The sequence below is a fragment of the Astyanax mexicanus genome, chromosome 4 (assembly GCF_023375975.1).
Source record: "Astyanax mexicanus isolate ESR-SI-001 chromosome 4, AstMex3_surface, whole genome shotgun sequence".
NCBI lineage: Eukaryota > Metazoa > Chordata > Actinopteri > Characiformes > Acestrorhamphidae > Astyanax > Astyanax mexicanus.
Window position 1 is genome coordinate 19399825 of NC_064411.1, and position 22025 is coordinate 19421849.

A 22025-nucleotide genomic window follows, 5' to 3' on the forward strand; every position below is an offset into this window, starting at 1 on the left:
ACTTTAGAAATGATAGCAACCGTCTAGCAACCAGTTAGTAATCAAAAGTTTTTAGATTTCAGCATTTAATCAAAAGTTTTTAGATTTCAGCATTTAACCAAACGTTTTTGGATTTAAGCATTTAACCAAATATTTTTGGATATAAGCATTTAACCCAAGGTTTTTAGATTTTAGCATTTCATCTAAAGTTTTAGCATTTAACCAAACATTTTTAGATTTAAGTGTTAAAATCCTCCACGTGTGTCTAGGAAGAAAAATATGGAGAACATAACACATGGCTATCCTAAGTCAAAGAGCCAGCAGAGTTTAAGTAAGAAAGAGGAGAACAGGCAGTAAATAGCGGTACAAAAATCTGATTTAATTTTAGCTTCCCACCACTCATTTGCACATACAACAAACCATGGCAGTATTTACATTATTTACATATGCTGTATAAAACAACAAAGAAAGTACCACTCTGGGAAATGTAAACTATGGACGGTGCTACAGAAAAGAACACAACAAAACATAACCATATTAAACTACCTAAAGCCAAATTAAGTACAAAAAGAATATAAAGAAAAGATACTCCCTAACTAATAACCTAAATACAAGGGGTAGCACCCGCCCTCTTACCTAGGGACCGATACAAACAACTCCTACATGATGTAAAAATGTACAGGTGCACCTATTTTACCTGTTAGCATACCCAAGGTGGTACAGCCAAACCAGTGAGTTGTCTTTTAGCCAAAAAGAGGGATTAAGTTAACCACATCAGAGAAGTAATACAATAAAATTAGGCTGCAAGAGCGCATTGGCCTTAAAGCATACCCCATGGTTCTCTCTCTCTGTCGGCCATCTTGGTCCAGGTCCTTTTGTAGTCTCCACCCACAACTCTCTCCCATGGCTCACCTGAGAGAGAGAGAGCGAGAGATAGAGAGAGAGAGAGTGTCACGGAGACCCAGGCAGGGAGACGAGGAGGCGGACACAGGTTTAGGTAGGGCGAAATAAATAAATAATTTATTAAATAAATAACAAAGAAACAAGGAAACGAGGAACAAGTAAACATGTAACAAAGAAACACAAATAACCAATAACAAACGAGCGATGATAATAATAAACAAATAAGGAATATATATACAAGGGAAATAAACTAGAAAATAAACAAGGCAATAAACTATAAACGTGAAAACAAGAAATAAACGAGAAACAAATGACTAAGGTTAAATACAGGGAACATAGAGCTAAACAAGAAACTAAACTAGACAAGGGGAACTAAACTAAGCAGGGCAAGGGAGAAAACAATGGAAATAAAGGAAACTAGAAATATATACAAGAGATAAACAGAGGTAAACACAGAGCAAGGACTAGGGCTATGAAACGCAGTGAAACAACAGAGAGACAAAACAACAGGGGAAGGTGCAAAGACCGATGGAGACAAAGTCACAGAGGAGGGCTATTTAACAAACAGGAAACACACTAGAATTGGAAACACCTGGGGCAGGGGCGGAGCTACAAATGAGAAACACATGGAAAAGTACTGAGACACAGGGGCACAGGTCACGTGGGACACACACAGAGACATGAGACAGGGCTAAGACATGACAGAGAGAGATACTGCACGTAAGCATTTAACCAAAAGTCTTTGGTTTTCAGCATTTACCCAAAAGTTTTTGAATTTTACCATTTAACCAAAAGTTTTTGGACTACTTCTCAGCCAAAGTATTTGTATTCCACAATTTAGCCAAGGTTTTGGGCTTTAGAATTCAACCAAATTTGCTCCATTGCTTCATCAGTAAAAAATATTTTAATTCCAATTTAGTCAAATAAACATTTTTACTGATTATAATTTAGCATAAAGGGGATTGGACAAAGAACAGATAAAGGTAATATATAAGATGTAAACAATATAGGTAAGATTGTGATATCAAGACTTACATATTCTTATGTATTCTTAAGTATTATAAAAATTAAATAGAAATTATGAATTTCAAGATAAAGCGCCACCTACTGTACCCACCCAGAGAGCATAGACAACTGTACTTTTAAAGACTGTGCATAGTATTTTGATTGTCAGTTGCAGCCATAATTATTCTGATCAGCTCAGATATTTTGTTTTGATGCAGGAATACGAAGCCTTTTTTGTGTTGCTGCTCTCAGTTCTCTGTGTAGCCATGTGTTGGGGTTGTTGCTTTGTCTTGAGCCACATAGGTTAGGAGATGATAAGGAGATTCTGAGACTTCTGGTGGACTTTGGTAGTTCACTGGTGCTTGGCAGGGTTCTCCGTGCAGTCTCTCGACTGTCCATTGTGGCTGTTGGGGTGTTGTTGTCCCTCAAACAGAAGTACAGACAAAAAATGGTTCATTTGTGATTAAAAGTAATTCCATAAATGTTGTTCTAAGACACTATAGGGTGGGCTTTAATTCATATTAGCCCACCCCCCCATATCAAACCCACTCCAACGCCCTTGATAGCAACAACCGCGACGTCCACCACTTGCCAGCCCTCTGGAGTTTGGTGATACATTTCACTCGGATGGGGGACTCCTTTTTGTAGGGCGTCGTCGGCCGTGAAAACATTCTGTGTAAAGAAAAGAGCACAAACATACAAAATAACATGTTTATGCTGTTTAATTCATTATGTTTCACTTAATTTATTGTATTACCCATGATTAAACGGTTCATATTCTAATATTTTATTAAACTATATATTATTAAACTGTTTTTGGACTAAGTGGGGCTATTTTGCTGTTATTGTTCTGTTGTGTAACGCTTAGCACTGATTAAATATTACATAATAAGAAATATATATGAAAATAATTAAAATAGATATTTTCTTACTTAGCAGCACTTGTGTCCCCATTTTAAAGTGTCTGGGTGGAAACAACACCACGCATCTCTACCAAGCAATTAAAAAAGATAAAAACCCAAAACAGTTTAATATTATGGTTTATTCTCCCAACCAATCAACAAATAAAATATTTGCATATGAACAGTTGAATCATGGGTAATACAATAAATTAGGTGAAACATAACAAATATTTTATATTTAGTCCGTTGTGCTCTTTTGTTTGCGCAGAATGTTTTCACAGTCGACGACTCTCTACTAAAAGGAGTCTCCCATCCGGGTGAAATGCATCACCAAACTCCTGGTGCCCCGGGCAGAGGACCAACAGTTGGTGGACGGTGCGGTTTTTGGGATGTCAATCAGACACATTCCTAAGTGATTACTTATTGGATAGAAAATGCTGTGTGGTAATCTGAAATTCTGTGCTGAGTATTTGTTTATAAACAGTCTGACACTCTTCTGAGGTAGAAATCAGACAAAGAATAAATCTGCTCTGGGAAGTCATTGATTCTGACCCACCTGAAGATGAAGGCAGGGGAGAAAAAATAAAAAAATTCCCGCACCAACCGCGCCGTCTGCGTCCTTAATAAAAACTTTTAAGAGCCAGGGAATGGCGAATAGTTTTATACAGTGCATGTGATAATGTGGTTTACAAATCAGACATTAAAGATAATGAACGTCTAGCATAAACTATTATTTATATCGTCTCATTGCTGTGTGCATCTGTAACAAAACATTTATAGGAACTATTAAAATAAAGAAATAGATTTGTGAGCCTGTACATACATAAGTGTAAATCATCCAATACAGTGTTGGACGAAATTTATATCACACTATCGTTTGTTTTGTTACAAACAGTATAAAAGCTACTGCCTGTGGCTAAATGGTGGAATGCCAATACTTTTGGCTGATTGAGCTGTGTTCTAAAACTTTTGGTTAAATGCTAATATCCAAATACCATTGAATAAATGCTGGTGCAGCACAGATATGCCTCTTTATGGTTTAGTATAGCTTCAGCCCAGCAGTGTAAACTCTTAAAAGCAGAAACAGTTATGATCATAAACCACAAGCACATGTCTTTCTGAAAAATGCCAATTATAAAAAATACTTTCATAGGGTTTAAAAGGGCTGATAAAAACCTTTAGAAAAACACTGCAAAACACCACAAAACCAGCAGAAAAATATAGAAACCATAGAATATTTGTTTTAGCAGGAAAGGATAGTAAGCTTAATTGAATGTGTTTAAATTCAAAAGACAGGTATAAAAACAATTAAACACATTTTATTTTGAATTAGTTTAAACACAACACACACAATCAAAAATCAAAAGCACAAACACATACAACCTCACCCCCCCAAAAAAAAAACCCTAACAGAACATGCTAAGAAATATTACAATCTGAACACAAAAACTTGTCAAATTACCACATTATGGTTCATTAAAAAGTGGGCTTTCAATGTTTAAAATGACCTCCCCTTCCCTCACAACAGTTACTTTTAACGTCACCACTCCACACAGTGGCGGGAACGCTGAACTCCTCCATGGTGTCACTGAGGAGAACAGTCTCATCGCCTTTTGTGGAGATTCCCACGATCTCCATCTCCACTGTGATCTTCAGTGACTCTGGTTCCTGTAACACAGAACATGGTGATAGGAGTAAGTTTTAACAGTCTACATTCTTTTCTGGTACAACAGCACAACAATAAAGTGTTAAACTACGGCACTGTAGTTATTAGTAGTGATGGGTCAGACTCTTAGCCGGCTCTTTGAAATAAACGACAAGCGCTGACTTCAGAGAGTGAGCCAATATATATATATAAATATAAATGTATAGATTAAAGTTTTACGATGATACATATAAACCACAGTAGAAGACAACATAAAATATACATTAAGGAAGAAAACTAATGATAGAAATAGTGAAATACTAACAAGAGGCAACAGTGAAAGCTCCTCATAAACTCTTACAGTTTTTAGGCATTTCTTATTCTTAGCAATCTCTAAAGGATTTCAAAAGGGGAATAAACTCCAGTAAGAAGATATCAAATCAAGTATTTACAATGATGATAGTAGTATTTACTCAATAAAATAATAATATTAATAATATACTTAAAATCAAGATCAGTGTATGAAAAAAAAACATATATATCACCAAGGTTCACATTTACAGAGATTTTAGTTTTCTTTAAAAAGAAAGAAGAAAAGTCTTGCCAGAATTAAGATACAATGGAACATAAAAAAGATGATTCACGTTCTGATTGACAAAAAGAGCATTCAACATTGAAGTGCTTGATCTACCCACACCTTACACATGTGACCTCGCATAAACTGTGTTTTGTAGCAACATCAGCTCTCTCTTCCACAACAGGGCAGATCATAACAGAAACCAATCAAACCCTCAAACATGAGCTCCTTTTTATGTCAATCTTTGCTAAAGTTTTCAAAAAACATCACCTGGATGTGTTTTTTTTTTATTTGCACAATTATTTTTTATTTTGTTGAGTGACACTTTGTTGATGGTGTTCAGCGCTGTTTATTTCACTGTATAGAGTTGCACATTTGAAATTAATATACACATTTACATTGGACCTGTTTGTTTACTTGAGATGGGCCTTTGTTTTTGTATTTCATTATTTATTTTTTATAAAAATAAAGCCATATAAATAATATATATTTTATATAATATATGTTTCAACTCTATTAATTCATTGTACACATAATTTGGTAATAAATTGAATTAAGCAACCAAAAAATATAAGGAGCTACTTGGAAGCCGAAAGAGCCGGCTCTTCTTATACCTCTTTTCCACCAAAATAGTGCTGGTGCCGGAGCCGGTTCCAGGGAACCTTTTAAGAACCCTCTAAGGAGTCACTCACTACGTATGTAAATGTGGTTTGATTTGTTACAAACAGCAGAGATGTAGTAATGATTCAGGACATTCAAGGCAGAAATTAAAAATGATGCAGTTCTAGCATACAGTTTTTTATATACATTTTTGCAGTCTCATGGCTCAGTACATCTGTAACAAAAAAAAATCTAGGAACTATTAAAATCAATAAATACTTTTTTTTTTTTTACTTTAAATACATTTATGAAGCCTATACCTATGTAAGAAGTGTAAATCATCCTTTACACACAATACATTTCTTCATTTCTGTATTGGTATTGAAGAGTAACTGTTTATTTTACCTTGAGTGTATTGACAAATATCTTTCAATTATGATTACTTATCTTAGTATCTATAATTACATAATCATTGTGTGAAACCTTGTATTCTATATGCATAACCAATACTCACATTGTATTTGATCATTTTTATTACTCACAGTGTATTTTACACGCATTTATATAGAAGATTAACCAATAATCACAATATATTCTTTACATATATAGTAAAACATTGTTTGATCAGGCATGTGACTAACACCAACCTTATTATGACAAATTAACCCACATGATACATAAGGCGTTTACTAACACATAGGATCTGTTATATGGCGGACTAACCACGCGCTACTAACATAGTAACATATAATGTATGGAATCCATTGTGTGACGTGTGTAGCTTATGCTTGAAGCATTTCGTTTACTGCATGTTTCTGACTATCGGCCATCAATCATCAGCTAGTGCAGTGGTTCCCAACCTTTTTCTTCAGGGACCCATATTTTTACCATTGTTACCACCCCCCCCACCCCCAAATGTAAAAGATGTAAGTGTAGAATTGGGTTGGGGTGGGGTGGGGGGCGGGGGTTAGAAATGACAAATAAAAACTGACATTTACTATAGATGAATAAAATAAACACGTAAAAAAGGAAAAATTGATACATAAAACATAAGGAATTTTTATCTTATGAAGAAAAAAATAATTAGATCAATAAAATAATACAACTATTTAAAATGAATAAAAAATAATTTATATAAAATAAAAACAAACAAACAAAAAAAAAGAATAATATCAGTTTCAGTTTCAAATCAGTAAAACAGCTCACCAAAACCTCAACCTGTCCAAATATTGGACAATAAATGATTAACTTTACAGGCCCTCACTCATTTTCGTTTATTTAACTAAACTGAGTTTTATATTCTTATATTATTATATTATTATATTCAGCCTCGCGCTGAATTCAGCTCCGCGCTGCCGGAGAGAGCGCCCGCGCGCACGCCAGAGACAGAGAGAGAGAGAGACAGAGAGAGCGCTGCGCAGCGCGGCGAATTTTGCTTACCCTAGACTATATATAGTATTAAAATTAAACCCCTTAAAATCAAGAGGGCTTCGCGACCCATCATGGATCTTTGGCGACCCATAGGTTGGGTCGCGACCCATAGGTTGGGAACCACTGAGCTAGTGCACTCTGTACGAACTGAATTGATACAAAGGAGGCTTCGGGACGAACAGTGCGGCCTTTCTCTCTGTGCGTGTAAAGTCCTTCACCTACCAAAGCGGGAGGAGGACACGCGCACGTAGGGAGGGCGGCACTGTCTAATTACTGAAACAATATCACACTGTCTGACTGGACCCAGTCAATTCCTGAAACAATACCACACTGTCCGGCTGGATACAGTCAAGGCTAAACACTAGTGGTCCGGTCAGACCTGTGAAACTTGAGTATTAACACGTGAAATTACGCATGCTAGCATGAGATGATTTTAGCAACGCCTCATCAGCAGGTTTCACGTCATTTGGGGTATAAACATGGAGTCAGATTAGAGGGGGGTCAGAACTTCTACTGGGACGGCTGTTAACTGTCTTGTATGTATTGGTTCTCCTGAATTCAGTAATAAATACTTGGTTTGCTTTCAACTTCACTCCACCTGCCTACGACTCTCTATCAAACGAACACGTAGGGGAGTTGTACCCCGGACGAGAGGTGGGGGTTAACCCACCTTTCATTTTCTTTTCTACAACAGTATTAAGAACTTTATATAAGGTGTATACACCTTATATAAGGTGTATGGCTATACATATGCCTATTGGGTTCTGTCTTTTCTTCTCAAATTAATGCACTGAACTGACGCAGCTCTCTGTAATGAACGTCAGTCGGTAACAGATGCTGTAAATACTAAATGCCTCTTAAGAATATTTTTTAGTTGGAGGACCATTGCTGTCTTAGAACTCCAGGCCAATATTTAATAAAAATATATTCATTTAAAAATTACAAAAACATTATTGGAGACAATCAGTGATTTTAAATTATTGTCCAGCCTTAAGTATTATGTATAATTCATATTCAATATACATATCAGTGGTGTGCAGTAAGGCCTCTAAGGGGCTGACCAAATGTGCATGTAAATAATTACTTATTTTTTTATCAGGATGTATATAATTATTGCAAGTGTAAGCATTTATTTTATAGATTAACGAAAAAACAGCAACTAATTCAAAGCATTAGCCTGTGTTTTTCGTTGCTATAGGACTGTATGATTGACAGCCGTACTGACCAATCAAAGCTCTTTAAAATGTCTTCTGCTCACGTGTCCGCGGACCCTTCTCCTGATTTTGAGAAGGGTGTAGTAATGAGTCTATTAGAAAAGTCTTAGGACAATCTAACCAATAAGACTCATGCTTTTCACTCCGGGGGCGGGGCCATGGCTGCCTAGCCCCTTATCTGCACTCGGATGAAGGGGTCGGGCTACGCGCATTGATTAGTAGTAAAACGGAGAGCGCATGCTGGATTAATTAAATATTTAGCTAACTATCATGGAAATAAGACAGATATTGGGTCATATTATATTAAAAAGCCTTTTTAAAGGCTGCCCTTCAACGTGAAACTAAGTAATATGCCGTGTGACTGGTGATTTTTGTTTGTACTTAATGTTTTGGCTGCTCTGGCGTCCTGTAGAGATACAAATGAGTGATATTTGTTAAACGCCTGTACTTGTAGGAACATTAAGCATTTATTGTTGGGTCTACTGTATGCTTTTGTAGTTTGTAGCTGTATTTGTGGACTGTTTATGTGTATTAAGTTCATTGGAACTACTGGTCTGAATCTTCAGGTCTGGAACTTAAGCTGGTTCTCTGGCTCTATAGCAGTGGTCTCAATCTTATTCTATCTGGGGGCCGCTGTAGGTAGAGACTGGGTGAGGCTGGGCCGCACACGACAAGAACACGTATTTTATTCAACACATTCTGCCATGCCAGGTGTTCTGTCGAGTGATGCTACCCATCGATACGCGCTTTCTAAAGTGCTAACCTACATTTGTATTATTATTTCAAGTGTACTATAATAATTCTGTTTTTCTAATATTTTTTGTTCATTTAATAACCTGGACTGTCATTACATTGTCAAAGTGTAATGGCAATTAATAATAATAATAATAATAATAATAATAATAATAATAATAATAAAATATGATCTTAAATTAAAAAAAAAAAAAAGATTATAATAAACTCTTACTACCATAACTTTACCCTGATACGGTGGTTTAGACTATCCAAACATAGTACATGAACTTCTGCTGGAAACATGCTCTAATATTGTGCTACTTTTGTGCTTTTACCTTTAAATATACACAAAAGGGTAGCACGGTTTGTCAGGGTAGCACAAGTCGACAGAACACCAAATCTCTCGTCTCGCCGTGTGGGCGTATCTTGATAAGGCTACAGGTGTAGTCAATTTTAAACTTTTAATGATTAAATGAACTTTACTGTGCTCTATATAAATCCATATTTTGCCGTTTGTGTGTGTAAGGCTCGATGTGTGTGTGTGTGTGAAGTCCCTGATTGGCTGAAAGCAGCGCGGCGGCTTGATTCATTTGAATAAAGAATGCGGGGTTGCGTTCAACGCAACGCAACCCAACCCAGCCGGTATGCAGTGTCTCTCTCCATTGAAGTGAATAGGATGCGATGTGCTGTTGAAGATACATCAGCAATGTTATTTTATTCTTTATTCTGTTTATTGTTTATGTAAAAACTGGGTTTGCAACATTGAATATTAATCAAGCAATCGGTTATTTACACTGGAGGAGGACCCTCATTTACTGTGCCGCTGAGCATTTACAGTTTAAAAGGGATTAAAAATATTATAAATAAAATTAGAAAAATTAGAAATAAAAACTAGCATTTACTATAGACGAATAAAATATAAAGATAAAAAAGGAAAAATAAAAAACTTTAAAAAGATCATAAAAATTAATACATCAAAAATAAAAATATATATCTTATGAAAAAAATTATTTGATCAATAAAAATAATAAAAATATTTAAAATGAATTCAAAAATAATTAATATAAAATAAAAATTCATTTAAAACAAAATCAAAGGCTTTGTAATAGTGCGCAGAATAATATCAGTTTCAGTTAGTTTCGGTTTCAAATAATTGAAACAGCTCACCAAAACCTCAACCTATCCTTTATATTTGACAATATTTGATTAACTTTACAGGTCCTCACTCATCTTAATTAATTTAACTAAACTGAGTTGTTATATTATTTGAAGCCTCGCGCTGAATTCAGCTCGGCGATGCGAGAGAGAGAGAGCGGCGTATTTTGCCTGATTTCTCTTGATTGAATATGAGTAAATATTCAAATTTAATACCATACATTTTGCTACACTTTATAGGACTTTATTTATTAAAAGTTTTTTTAATCGCAGTGCCATGCAAGCTTTCAAGCTCGTTCTGCGTGACTGCAGCATGCAGGAGAGATTTTAGTCAATGAATTAATATATACATTTTTAAAATAAATTTGCCCTGGTGATAAGAAATGAACGCTAACATATAGCTTTATATTGCTGTGTATTTCAAATGTTTTTTAAGGTTTATATACTTGACATGCAGCACCAGATGACAGGGTGATGCTTTATTTTTTAGATATGAAAAAAAAATTAAAAGTGACTTTCAGTTACATAGCAAAGTGAAATGTGACATAAATGACATAAATAAAGTTATGTCCAGTTCAAAGTTCTTTTCTCTTTTAATTTTTCATTTCAAAAACTCCAGCTATTGAGTAAGAATAAGCATCTGTTAAAATTCTGGACAGCAGAATGCCTGTGTCTGCTCTATTAAGCTTAGTCTGTGTACTAAGCATAAATATAAATCCTTATAACTGTTTGATCCAGGTGTTAAACTGTTGTATTAATACCATTTTAACGTTTTTCGTTTCTATGTTTTGAAATTCGTTAGATTATATTTTTGTCAACATTTTGGGTTAATTTTCGTTTGTTATTTTTCTAATAATAATAGAAATTATATAATTAATTTATATATATAATTAATTTATGCACTCATTAATATGCCATACCACATGTCTGTCTTTGTTAAAGAGCATAATATAAAGTATTTCAGCATGAAAGCACGTATTTGTAATGTGTCACAGCGTCCTGAATCATTACTACATCTCTGCTGTTTGTAACAACACGTCTCGCAATTGGCCCGCGGGCCGCGAGTGTGAGACCCAGGGGCGCAGATGGACATTTTGAACTGGGGGGGACCAAGCTGTAAAATTATATATATATATATGCTGCAATAAACTTTAGAATAATCACTTTTCTGATCAACACTAGCCATACTGAAACTGTTATTGGTCTGGTATGTCAATATGTCCCCAGTGCCATCTGCGCGCATTCTTACACCATGATGCCAAATCACTGACATCCTACTATTCCATATCACATTGTTTGGTTTTTGAAAAAAAACGCTGTCATTGTTTTTTGTTTCTTCATTGCTACAGCCTAGGCAAGATCAGGAAGACAATGTTAACATTTTACATCTAATAATTTCAGTTAACAGCGACTGCTTACTAAAATAACATCATAATAACATCATACATAAAATCAATGGAGAGAGCCGCTGCATGCCTCGGTGCATGCCGGGTTGCGTTGCGTTTAACGCAGCTCCGCCCTCCGGCTCAACTTTATTCAAATAAATCCGGCCGCCGCACTGTGTCCAGTCCAGCCAATCAGGGAAAAGCAGGCTGCGTCCAGCCAATGAGGGAAGAGCAGGCTGCGTCTTCACACACACACAAGCCTCTTACACACACACACACACACAGAACAGGCGCCTTTCAACCACAGAAGAGAAGCTGAAAGCGGCAGAATATGGATTTATAGAGCTATAGGTTACAGTGAGGTTGGTAAAAAAATAAAAATATTAAACTTATGACTGTCTACTTCTGTTGCTTCATTTTAATTCAAAAACGAGCAAGGAGATCCAGCGTTGAAAAAAAGTGCCAGTGGACACGTACCGTAAGGAGCTGGTAACTGCCTGTGTCTGTAGTCTACAGGCAGTTACCAGCTCCTTAGAACCCCGGACTTGAGAAGGTGCGTTAAATTTACATTGGAACTGGAACACGGAGCTCCGAACAATGTAACCTCTGAACTGAACGCTTCCTAGTTTAAAAACGAGGGCATTGTGGAACACAGAATTCCACAAACGTACAGTTAATTAAATTAAAACCCCAACGTTTATGCTTGTAGATGGTAGATTTCGGATGAGGTCACTATAATCATCTGCGCCCATGGTGAGACCCCTGCTCTGTAGTGTTTATGCGTCTCATTTTGACCCTGTGGCTATAAAGACTTCCTAAAATCAAAATTGGGTAAAGGGAGGAACTAGAAGAGTTTGTGACACAGAGAGGAAAAAAGAAGGAAAAAAATTGGAGCAAGCCAGAGCTCAGGGTAAAAACTGGCATAAATTTATTTTTATGCAAACTAAGATCCAAAACTGAGTGACTGTAGACAGGTGTTTCAGTTTCATTGTCCAACCCCGGTATGTCCCAAATGTGTCTATAAACTGGGTATAGGATATATATGATATCTCAATAAATTTTATAAAACATATTTTCTTTTTTTTTGTTTTCAGCTCAGAAAGTCCTTTTGTAACGTTTGTAATAATACTTTTTATTATTTTAAGCAATGTCTTTTTTTCCACAGATCTTTCAGACACATCCCATGTAAAAATGTCCCCAGAACTCGTCAAGCTAGTCATACGGTTAGCTTATTAGAATAGGCAGCAGTGACTTCATTTAACTCACAATAGAAAAAAGGGCAATTCTGTTTATATTCTTTTTCCTAAAGTTCATATTAATACTTGTAAAGGGTTAATCATTTAGTGGGTGTTAACATATGAACAGCTCAGGCATGAGGGATTGTGGTAGCTGCCTACCGTTTCATACACAGCCAGTCTATCTCTGCTCTCTCCTACTGGTATGCAGATTAGCTAAGTGTCAAACGGTCAGGTTGTTACCGTCATTTAATGGTCCATATTATGTCAATTTACATTTGAGATTTGTAGGTATAAACATACACATATTCACACACATATTTTTTCACAGTTTATTTTTCACCTGCATATCCGATTAGCCTAAATTTTACCCTGTATATTTAATTCCCAGCGCCAGAGAGCTTTATTTTCGTGATAAATATTTCTTAAAACTGCATTGACACTAATGTGGTGACGTGTTTGTGTGTGTTGTGTTGGTACATGTAGATCAGGTGCAGGAGTGCTGCTGGGGTTTTTAAACACAGGGTTCAAACACCTTTTACAAGGTAAAATTCAAGCACTTTTCAAGGCCCATTTTCAAGTTTTTTTCAGCACCTTTGAGCAAAGTGGTAAATTAATGATAACGGTGATATCTCAAAACTGTGATTCAGCGATAATCAATATATTGCAAAACTATTCTCCACACTTCACAGCGACTGAGCTACTGAGAAAAAAAACACTTCTATGTAAGTAAATAGCAGGAGTTATGGATTTATTGGTGTCAGTTTCACACAAGTTAAATACCAATGTTCTCAAAATACTGAGTATCTCAACATAATGTGTATCCAATAAATTTCGTTCCACTTCACGATTGAAAGATTATTGATCTACTGTTCGAATTATGATGTATCTGGCATGATACGTCATAAAGAAGAAAAGGAGATCCAGTCCAAAATTGTAGTTCCGTCAGATTTTATTCAAAGAATCTTCTGAGCAAAACAGTTTTTTTGGATACATCAAAAATTGAGTAAAAAGATTATTGAAAAATTGAATTGAAATAAAAAGGTGAAAATAAGAGGAAAACCCCAAAGGTGAGAAAAGTTGGGGTTTCCAGAGTTCTCGGCTGTGTGAACAGGACCTGTGGCTCTGTAGTCCCTCTCGGGAGAAGCTCTCCCGCCCAACTCTACTCTTCTTCCTAGACAGAGAGTCTAATAAAAACAGGCATTCGCCTGGCCTCAGTCTAATGGTGTGTGAGGAGGCTCCTCACACCCCCCGGATCCTGATACTGATAAGCAGTTATTCATCCTATACGTCAGCCGAGAACTCGGTCACCCCAACCTTATCAGACTATAGATTACATGTACAGAAACTCATGGTTCTGCTGGAAAAAATCAATCATGCTAAGTTGCAAGAAAAACGGCCTTGCTTTGAGCACAAGGACACAATATACATACATTCTAAGTCACAATGTGAATCATCATGAATCGTGCTAAATGCTTGAATAACATACTGATTAAGTGAAATGCTGATTTAGTTACACACAGATTAACCCTTTAATCAATGAACAATGAACATAATAAGGCAAAACTCCTCCGTATTCTTACACACTTGTTAATTCTTCACAAAAAACAAACAAAAAAATCATATATTTATGTTTGAAGCCCAAAATGTGGCAAAAGTTTGAAAAGTTCAAGGGGGGGCCGAATACTTTTGCAAGGCACTGTATATAGTGGTTGCTTGAATGTATGTTTGGCTGTGTACAAAAGCTTTTGGCTAAATGCTTAAGTTGAAAGAATAGATAAGATTGCAGATCTTGCAATATAAAAGCCTTTTATTGAATCACATAGATATGAATATGAGTAAATACATAAGGTGATGTAAAACAACGATAATAGCTGGTACTGGATAAAACAATCAATAAAGTAAATGGATTAGATATTTTTAGTACCTTTAGAGATATAAAAAAAACCCTTTAGCAAAACGATACCAAATAAGGAAAAGATAACAGAGTATATAACTTTAGCAACACAACACAACCAAATATCCCTGTAGATTAACTTGCAGATTTTTAATCAGACTGACTGAACCATAGACCAATGAGAAAACCAGTAGAGCAGGGGTGTCAAACTCATTTTGGCCGAGGGCCACATTGGCATATTGGCTGTCCACTGAGGGCCAGATGTAACTTATAAATGTAATAAAATGTAACCAAATGTAATATAAAATGAATGTAATTACTCCTTAATGTTAAATAACTCTCAATATACTATTTATTCAATCAAATATTAAAGTTGCATGGAAAAAATGTTTGCTTGTTGCTCTATTAACATAAATCCTTTTAATTTGTCATGTTATGAAATCCAAAAACTCCATCAATCAAGAACCAAACTAGTCAAGTGAATAGGAATGACATAAAATACAAGTTACATTAACTTTGATCAAAACGTTTGATACTGAAATAAGGCTTAATAAATATAAAATTAAAAATTGTGAGCTGTTAAGAACATGTGACAGATTTAGCATTTCCTCAGATTTAGCAGTTCCTCATACAACCACTAGTCGGAGCTGCAGCAGCAGCACAAGCCCGCAGTCTTTACTGAGTCAGAGCTACAGCCCAGCCACAGGCTACAGGGCTCAGCTGAGGCAGTCTGGAGCGTTTTTACAGTTTTTAAAATTCTTCTGTGTAGAAAATAAAGGTTTTAACCCCACTAACCGGATAATACAGCTCTCTACAGTTCATCTTTCAGCCCAAGCAGCTAACAGCAGCAGTTTAGAGCAACGTCACAGAGTCACTGCTGGGATGACATTATAAACAGGTCAGTTAGCGCGCTGCTAACCTCAGGATGTTTATAACTACGGAGTTTAGAACACACCACGGCTGCAAGGTTAGACTGTTGAAGGCTACTGAAGACTATTAAAGGCTATTGGAGGTTATTGAAAGGGTTATTGGGGGCAGAAATCAGTAAAGGCTGGTTAGATAAGTGATTCACGTGCTCCTCCTTTGCTGAGGTGAAACTGTGACTAGCGCTGTCACAGTGATGTTTATTAACGTCATTAAAACAGATTTTGTCAGCTATTGTCGTATAAATATTTACACAGAACTTATATCTCTCCTAACAAGCGTTTATTTTGGTCAGTAACACTCTTCGTAACACAAAAGGTATACCGGTCTTTCGCCTTGAAGCACAGCCGTCCGTCTGCATCAGCTTCTCTTTTTCTGGACATTATGGGATAAACGTTTGTATGTCTCAATTCCACCCGCGAAGTTACGCCTTCCCTCCGGCAGGGTTTCCACATCAATGACTACACTGCCATGTAGTGGCAGTAAGCCGTAACTTCGCGGGTAATACAATCGACAAGCATTGTGGGAAATGTAGTTTTTGGTCAAAGAACGCTTCTGACCTATTTATTATAGACACTAAGATCTTACAAGCTCTCGCTTGTATGTGGCCACATTTGGCCCGCGGGCCTTGTGTTTGACACATGTGCAGTAGAGGGAATCAAGGATCCTGCAGTCTTACTGCTGCATAGCCTGCTGAGTGTTGCTTTCAGTATGGAAACTACAGCTAGACCGTTTTTTTTTTTTAAATTTGAAAAGGATTTTGTTGGCCTTTTGTTGCAAGCTAAGAATATTCTCTACTCCTAAGAATACTCTACTCCTTTAAACTACGACATCTAAATTTTAAAAGACTAAGTAATGCTAATCTAACATCTGGAGCAAACACTGGCAGTGCCCTCGCTCCAACTACAAACTACAAACTGGAGTGGAGGAAAAAATAAAGAAAGTTTTTATATGTAAACAATTGAGAATGTGTTAAGGCTGTAAATGACATAAGTTGACCAAATGATCATTTCCTACTTATGGCAAAGCATATTCAATTTTTAAACCTAAAAATGTCCCAGAATGATAAAATCCTCACTTTTGTTTATTATTAGTTCTAAAGCTAATGCTGAGATTTAATATACGATTTTACTCTGAGCTAGCATCATCGCTTTACTATTTATTCAGCATATCACTGAAAAAATTGTAAAAATGTATGTTCCTAGTTTATGCTGTTAGTGGTACCATTTATGATTCTGTGTGTAAAAACTTCTTAAAACACAACACTAAGTGTTGAAGAGCTCTGCAGGCATTAACTAATGTAGGTATACAAACATACATAAAAACACAGCATGAAATTCAGTAAACATCATCTCTGGATAAGATTCATTTTTCTGAACCTGTAAAAAGCCATTTTAAATGAAGTTCTTGTAACAGAGTGAAGATTTTGTGCATGATGAGGTGTTTTTGGCTGTCTGAAAGATTTAAGGTTTGCATTTTTTATGGCAGAGGAACAGATTTGGGATACTTTTCTATCTCTTGTGAATGCACTGATGTAATATAAGTTCACTCTGTAAAGTAAAACTCTTCCCACAGTCTGAACAGTGATACGGTTTCTCTCCTGTGTGAATGCGCTGGTGTTTTTTGAGATGACTCTGTTTAGTAAAACTCTTCCCACAGTCTGAGCAGTGATACGGTTTCTCTCCTGTGTGAATGCGCTGGTGTATTTTGAGACTACTCTGTTTAGTAAAACTCTTCCCACAGTCTGAGCAGTGATACGGTTTCTCTCCTGTGTGAATGCGCTGGTGCAGTTTGAGAGTACTCTGTTCAGTAAAACTCTTTCCACAGTCTGAGCAGTAATACGGTTTCTCTCCTGTGTGAATGCGCTGGTGTATTTTGAGATGACCCTGTTGAGTAAAACTCTTCCCACAGTCGAAACAGTGATACGGTTTCTCTCCTGTGTGAATGCGCTGGTGCAGTTTGAGAGTACTCTGTTCAGTAAAACTCTTTCCACAGTCTGAACAGTGATACGGTTTCTCTCCTGTGTGAATGCGCTGGTGCAGTTTGAGAGTACTCTGTTGATTAAAACTCTTCCCACAGTCTGAGCAGTGATACGGTTTCTCTCCTGTGTGAATGCGCTGGTGTATTTTGAGATTACTCTGTGTAGTAAAACTCTTACCACAATCGGAGCAGTAATACGGTTTCTCTCCTGTGTGAATGCGCTGGTGTCTTTTGAGATGACTCTGTTTAGTAAAACTCTTGACAGAGTGCTGATGTTTCTCCATGTTGGGACTTGGCTCCATCTGTCTGTGAAATGTAGCAAACAATTTCTGCGTTTTCAGGAGATTCTTCTGGCTGGCTTGTGCTTCACCTCTTTCAGCAGTTTAACACTGTTCTTTATTAAATATCCTGGTTGTTTATTCTGGAAAAACAAAGAAAACATTTTTTGTGTATTAAAATAAAAGCAGGTCAATTAACCAAAAATAACTACCTACATTAGTTACACTATATGGAGAAAACTACTGGGACACCTTCATACTACAATAAAGGCTTCAGTACTTTTATCCCATTATAAATTCACAGACATTTTAATATGTAGTTGTATCTTGACTGTCAGCAGGCTGCAGCTGCAAAATGTATGTAGCAGAAACACTGCTGCTGTCCAGCACTGAATACAGTGTTATACTACTACTTTAGTAGTATCACACTTTACACTATAATCCATACTACTAAAACTTGAAGCTCGGCTGCGCTCCGGTCCACACCTAGAACCTCCCGCTATGAAGCCGAGCGGAGCGCAGTGCGGCCGAACCGAGTTCCTCGATTAGGCTCGGCCCTGATGCAGAATTTTAGATTTTAGATGCAGAATGAGCATACCTGATGCTTCCACAAGTGATTAAACAGGAGAGATAGTTGAGGGAGGCAGGTCAAAGGTCTGATAAACTTCAGCTTGCTCCCAATTGTGCCGGAAAGTGGAGTTGACTAGCAACGGTAATGCATCTAATCTGTTCCACCACCTCAAGCAGTTTCACTACACACAATATCTTCCTTATTCTGGCTGAAGCACTTATGTAGTTTATGTTGTATCTAAGTTATTTATAGTTGATATAGGTTTGTTTATTTGACGGTGATATCGTGTTCCTTTTATATAAATGAAGGCTTTCTGCATTCTTTATCCTGGATGAGGCACTTTTGTTTTGATCTGTTAAATATGTTTACAAAAGGATAAGAAGCTCTGCCTCTGTTGTAATGTAAACTTATTTATATTGGTAAAATGTAAATAGGTTATTGGTTTGTGTTTGACAGAGATGTCATGTTTTTATATTGCTACATGCAAATAAAGGTGAGCATTAATTCCATAATGCCATAAATTTAATGCCATAAATATCGTAAGAAATAATGTTGCCAATATTTTTGAATATCATGAACTATATTACCCTGAAATATGGAGCCATATCACCCACCCCTAATTATCACATTCAGGGTAGTACTTTCTTGCTGTTTTAAGCAAAAGAAAAATTCACACTGTTTTCATTTCCTATTATATATCTTCTAGAGACATTTTATATATGTATATGTCCAGTATAATTTATTTTACTTTAATCCTGCATATATGGAGTGCATTATTACTAGTGCTGGGCGATATAAGGATATCGATTTGTTTCGCGATAATTTTTCCCTCGATGACGATGATAAGCCTGTGCAATAGAATTCGATAAACATTCATTTCCATTTCCGTCTAAGTGGCGCGGCAAACAACGAAAACACAACGTGTAATCAATCCAGAAGACGCTGGAGCAAATTAATAAATAGTTAAGAAAATTGTAATAGTTATTCTCATGCATGCAACAAAAAACCCTAAAGAATAGTGGAGTATGGCCCGACACACGCAAACAACCATAGTGTTTGTACTTTGGGAATAAACGGCCGCACTGTTCAGCACGTTTTAAATAAATTTTAAGTAAATTTTAAGCACTAAATGTAATTAATTCAATTTATATTAGGACCTCGGGGCAGGTGCTGCAAAAATGTGTATGTGGGGCGCGGATTAAAGGAAGAGGTTTTTTTGCGGAGCGGTAACAGGACAAAAACACCTTAAGAATGATGTCTAAATGACTTTCCTCTAATCTAATATAATTTAACATGGTTTAAGGATATAACATAATTTCTAAACAAACGAACTTTTTAATATTGAGCTTATGGCCCAAGTGCAAAAACACAAAATCATTTATCATTTAGATTATCTGCCTGAACGCGAGCCCGAACCCGAGCTTGAACGCCAGCCTGACTCAGGCGCTGCATGAACTCGGGCCGGTCGAGAACACCGCTTTCCTCTCAGATTAGGCGGAAGAAAATGGTCTTTTTTTTAATGTAACAAATCACACTGTGATTTTTGTGATATTTCCCCAATTACAGCTCAGCTGCGCGTTTAAAGCTCAACGCATGAATTAATCGGTGCGCTGTGCGCCGCGCGTGCTCGCGGGGGATTTGACGCGTCTGTCAAGCAAGTTAATGGACCGTTTTGGGGGCAGAGATTAAGAAGTACAGCAGGTACATCTCAGATTTGTAGTTTAATGCTCTACTAAATTACTGGCTTTAAAACTGGCTCATGATATGGTCGGTTCTGGCTGGATTTTTTCCTGCCTACAGGCTGCATTTGACGGAAAGCAGCTCCTCAGTCAGACAACAGTGTCAGCATACAAATCGTGTGCGTTTCCTACAGGACAAACCATTTAAAAGTGCAGATAAACTCATTAAAAAATCACACAGTGTCTGTCTGGCTTAAAATACTTTTAATAAGGTACAGCTTTTAAATTAATAAATCAACATTCATTAAAAATCCGTGAGAAGTTCTGTATGCTAAATGACAAGCTAAGCTAATAAGCTAATAACATTTAATAATAACAGAAAAATAGATATGAATTTGGAAAATAACCAACTAAAGTGAGCTCAAAATACAATAATAAATATAGCCGCAAGCGGCAATCATCGGGTTCAAGCACCAACTTGCACAATGGTGCCTACTGGAGCATTGAATGGTGATGTGTAAGAAGGTCTAATATGATTGGAGATGCCCTGTCACATTTAGAAATTATCAAGTTTTTCACCTGTTATTAATGTTGAGCAGAGGCCTTTCAACCTGATCAGTGCTTAAATTCACATGTAAATCTAGTGAACTTTGTAGGATATTCATTAAGTGAGTTAGAACTAGTCAAAAGGTGTCTACATGTTATTGGTATTGATCAGGTGGCTTCAACCAGAATGTTCACAAAGTGGTATTCAGATTGACATTTGAACCTTTGCAGAACAAGCTGAAATGTTTGACCAAACAAGTTTAAATTAACACAAAGGAGTGAATGTTCTGATATGACATGTAATTACGAAGTTATTATAAATCTAGTTCTGAATTAAATGGCGCTTCATCAAGCACCAACTAGCACAATGGTGCCTACTAGAGCATAGGATGGTGATGTGTAAGAAGGTCTAACACAATTGGAGACATTCTGTCACATTTAAAATGATCAAAAGTCTTTCACCTGTTATTAATGTTGAGAAGAGGCACAAAGGAGTGAATGTTCTGATATGACATGTAATGTCAAGTTATTCTTAATCTAGTTCTGTATTAAATGGCGCTTCATCAGAGTGATATTGTAGAGAGGTCTTTAACATTGTGAGATTACAGCAAATACTGCAGAGTTACAGCAATTTAGGTTAGAAATTCCAAGGACGCACAGATTGCTTGATGCCTGGAGAGTATTGTATGTGAAATTTTCACAAATGTTTTTAATGAACATTTACCTAGAGACTCTACAGTGTGCAGCAAGACTGAAATGGAGGTGATAGGCCAAATATCCAGAGAGTAGTTTCAATATAGCTATTGTCAAACAATTAGCAATTATGAATGAACAAAGCACTTTTTAAACATAGTTGTATTGAGAAATTTGTCAGAGCCACTGTACTAAATATGGCAAAAACAATTAGATGTCAAAATAGTACAGCATGATTGACATATACTCGTTTTTTTGGAACAGCGCCCCCCAGTGGGCGGATTGTTTCAGCACTTTGCAGGTCACTACAGTGTCTCCACCTGAACATAACTGCCAAATATCATCCAGATTGGGCAACATTCAGCCTGCCAAAATGTCTGCTGAATGCTGATTGGCTGATGGTGTTCAGCCATGTTGATTGATTAAGTTGCCCTTTGAACATCCTTTAGAAGCTGTATGATAGATTCTGCATGCAAAGTTTCAACTTGCTAGGTTGCACGGTTGCTGAGAAACAGTGCTGCAAATTTACCTCTTGAAGTGAATGGGGCATATATCCGGAAGGACTAATTTGCATATGGCGGCCATATTGTTTACATATTTCAACTTTTTCTTAATGAATATTGAAGCGCATGCTCTCACGAGTGTTTTGATACCAAACATGCCAGGATTGGTCAAAATTCCTAGTACTAGT

General features: G+C 36.6%; 4 protein-coding genes and 1 pseudogene across 5 annotated transcripts in view; 2 read left to right on the plus strand and 3 right to left on the minus strand.

The window, feature by feature from the left end:
- The window catches only part of LOC111196797 (zinc finger protein OZF-like), a 180569-nt gene that overhangs the window by 153666 nt on the left and 4878 nt on the right, over window positions 1–22025 (minus strand). The gene's annotated exons all lie outside the window — the stretch shown is intronic.
- The window catches only part of LOC125801236 (zinc finger protein 271-like), a 356087-nt gene that overhangs the window by 145344 nt on the left and 188718 nt on the right, over window positions 1–22025 (plus strand). The window lies entirely within an intron of this gene.
- Window positions 1–22025, plus strand: part of LOC125801557 (zinc finger protein 420-like) — a 126937-nt pseudogene that overhangs the window by 83368 nt on the left and 21544 nt on the right.
- The window catches only part of LOC125801530 (gastrula zinc finger protein XlCGF49.1-like), a 207174-nt gene that overhangs the window by 7287 nt on the left and 177862 nt on the right, over window positions 1–22025 (minus strand). The gene's annotated exons all lie outside the window — the stretch shown is intronic.
- LOC125801488 (zinc finger protein 239-like) lies at window positions 16542–18373 on the minus strand. Its single transcript, XM_049478270.1, has one exon. The coding sequence runs from the start codon at window positions 17867–17869 to the stop codon at window positions 17099–17101; it is 771 nt and encodes a 256-aa protein (XP_049334227.1). The 5' UTR covers window positions 17870–18373; the 3' UTR covers window positions 16542–17098.

What these genes read in the sequence shown, in the direction of transcription:
- LOC125801488 (XM_049478270.1), bottom strand. Translation starts at nt 17,869, where the DNA reads ATGGAGCCAAGTCCCAACATGGAGAAACATCAGCACTCTGTCAAGAGT.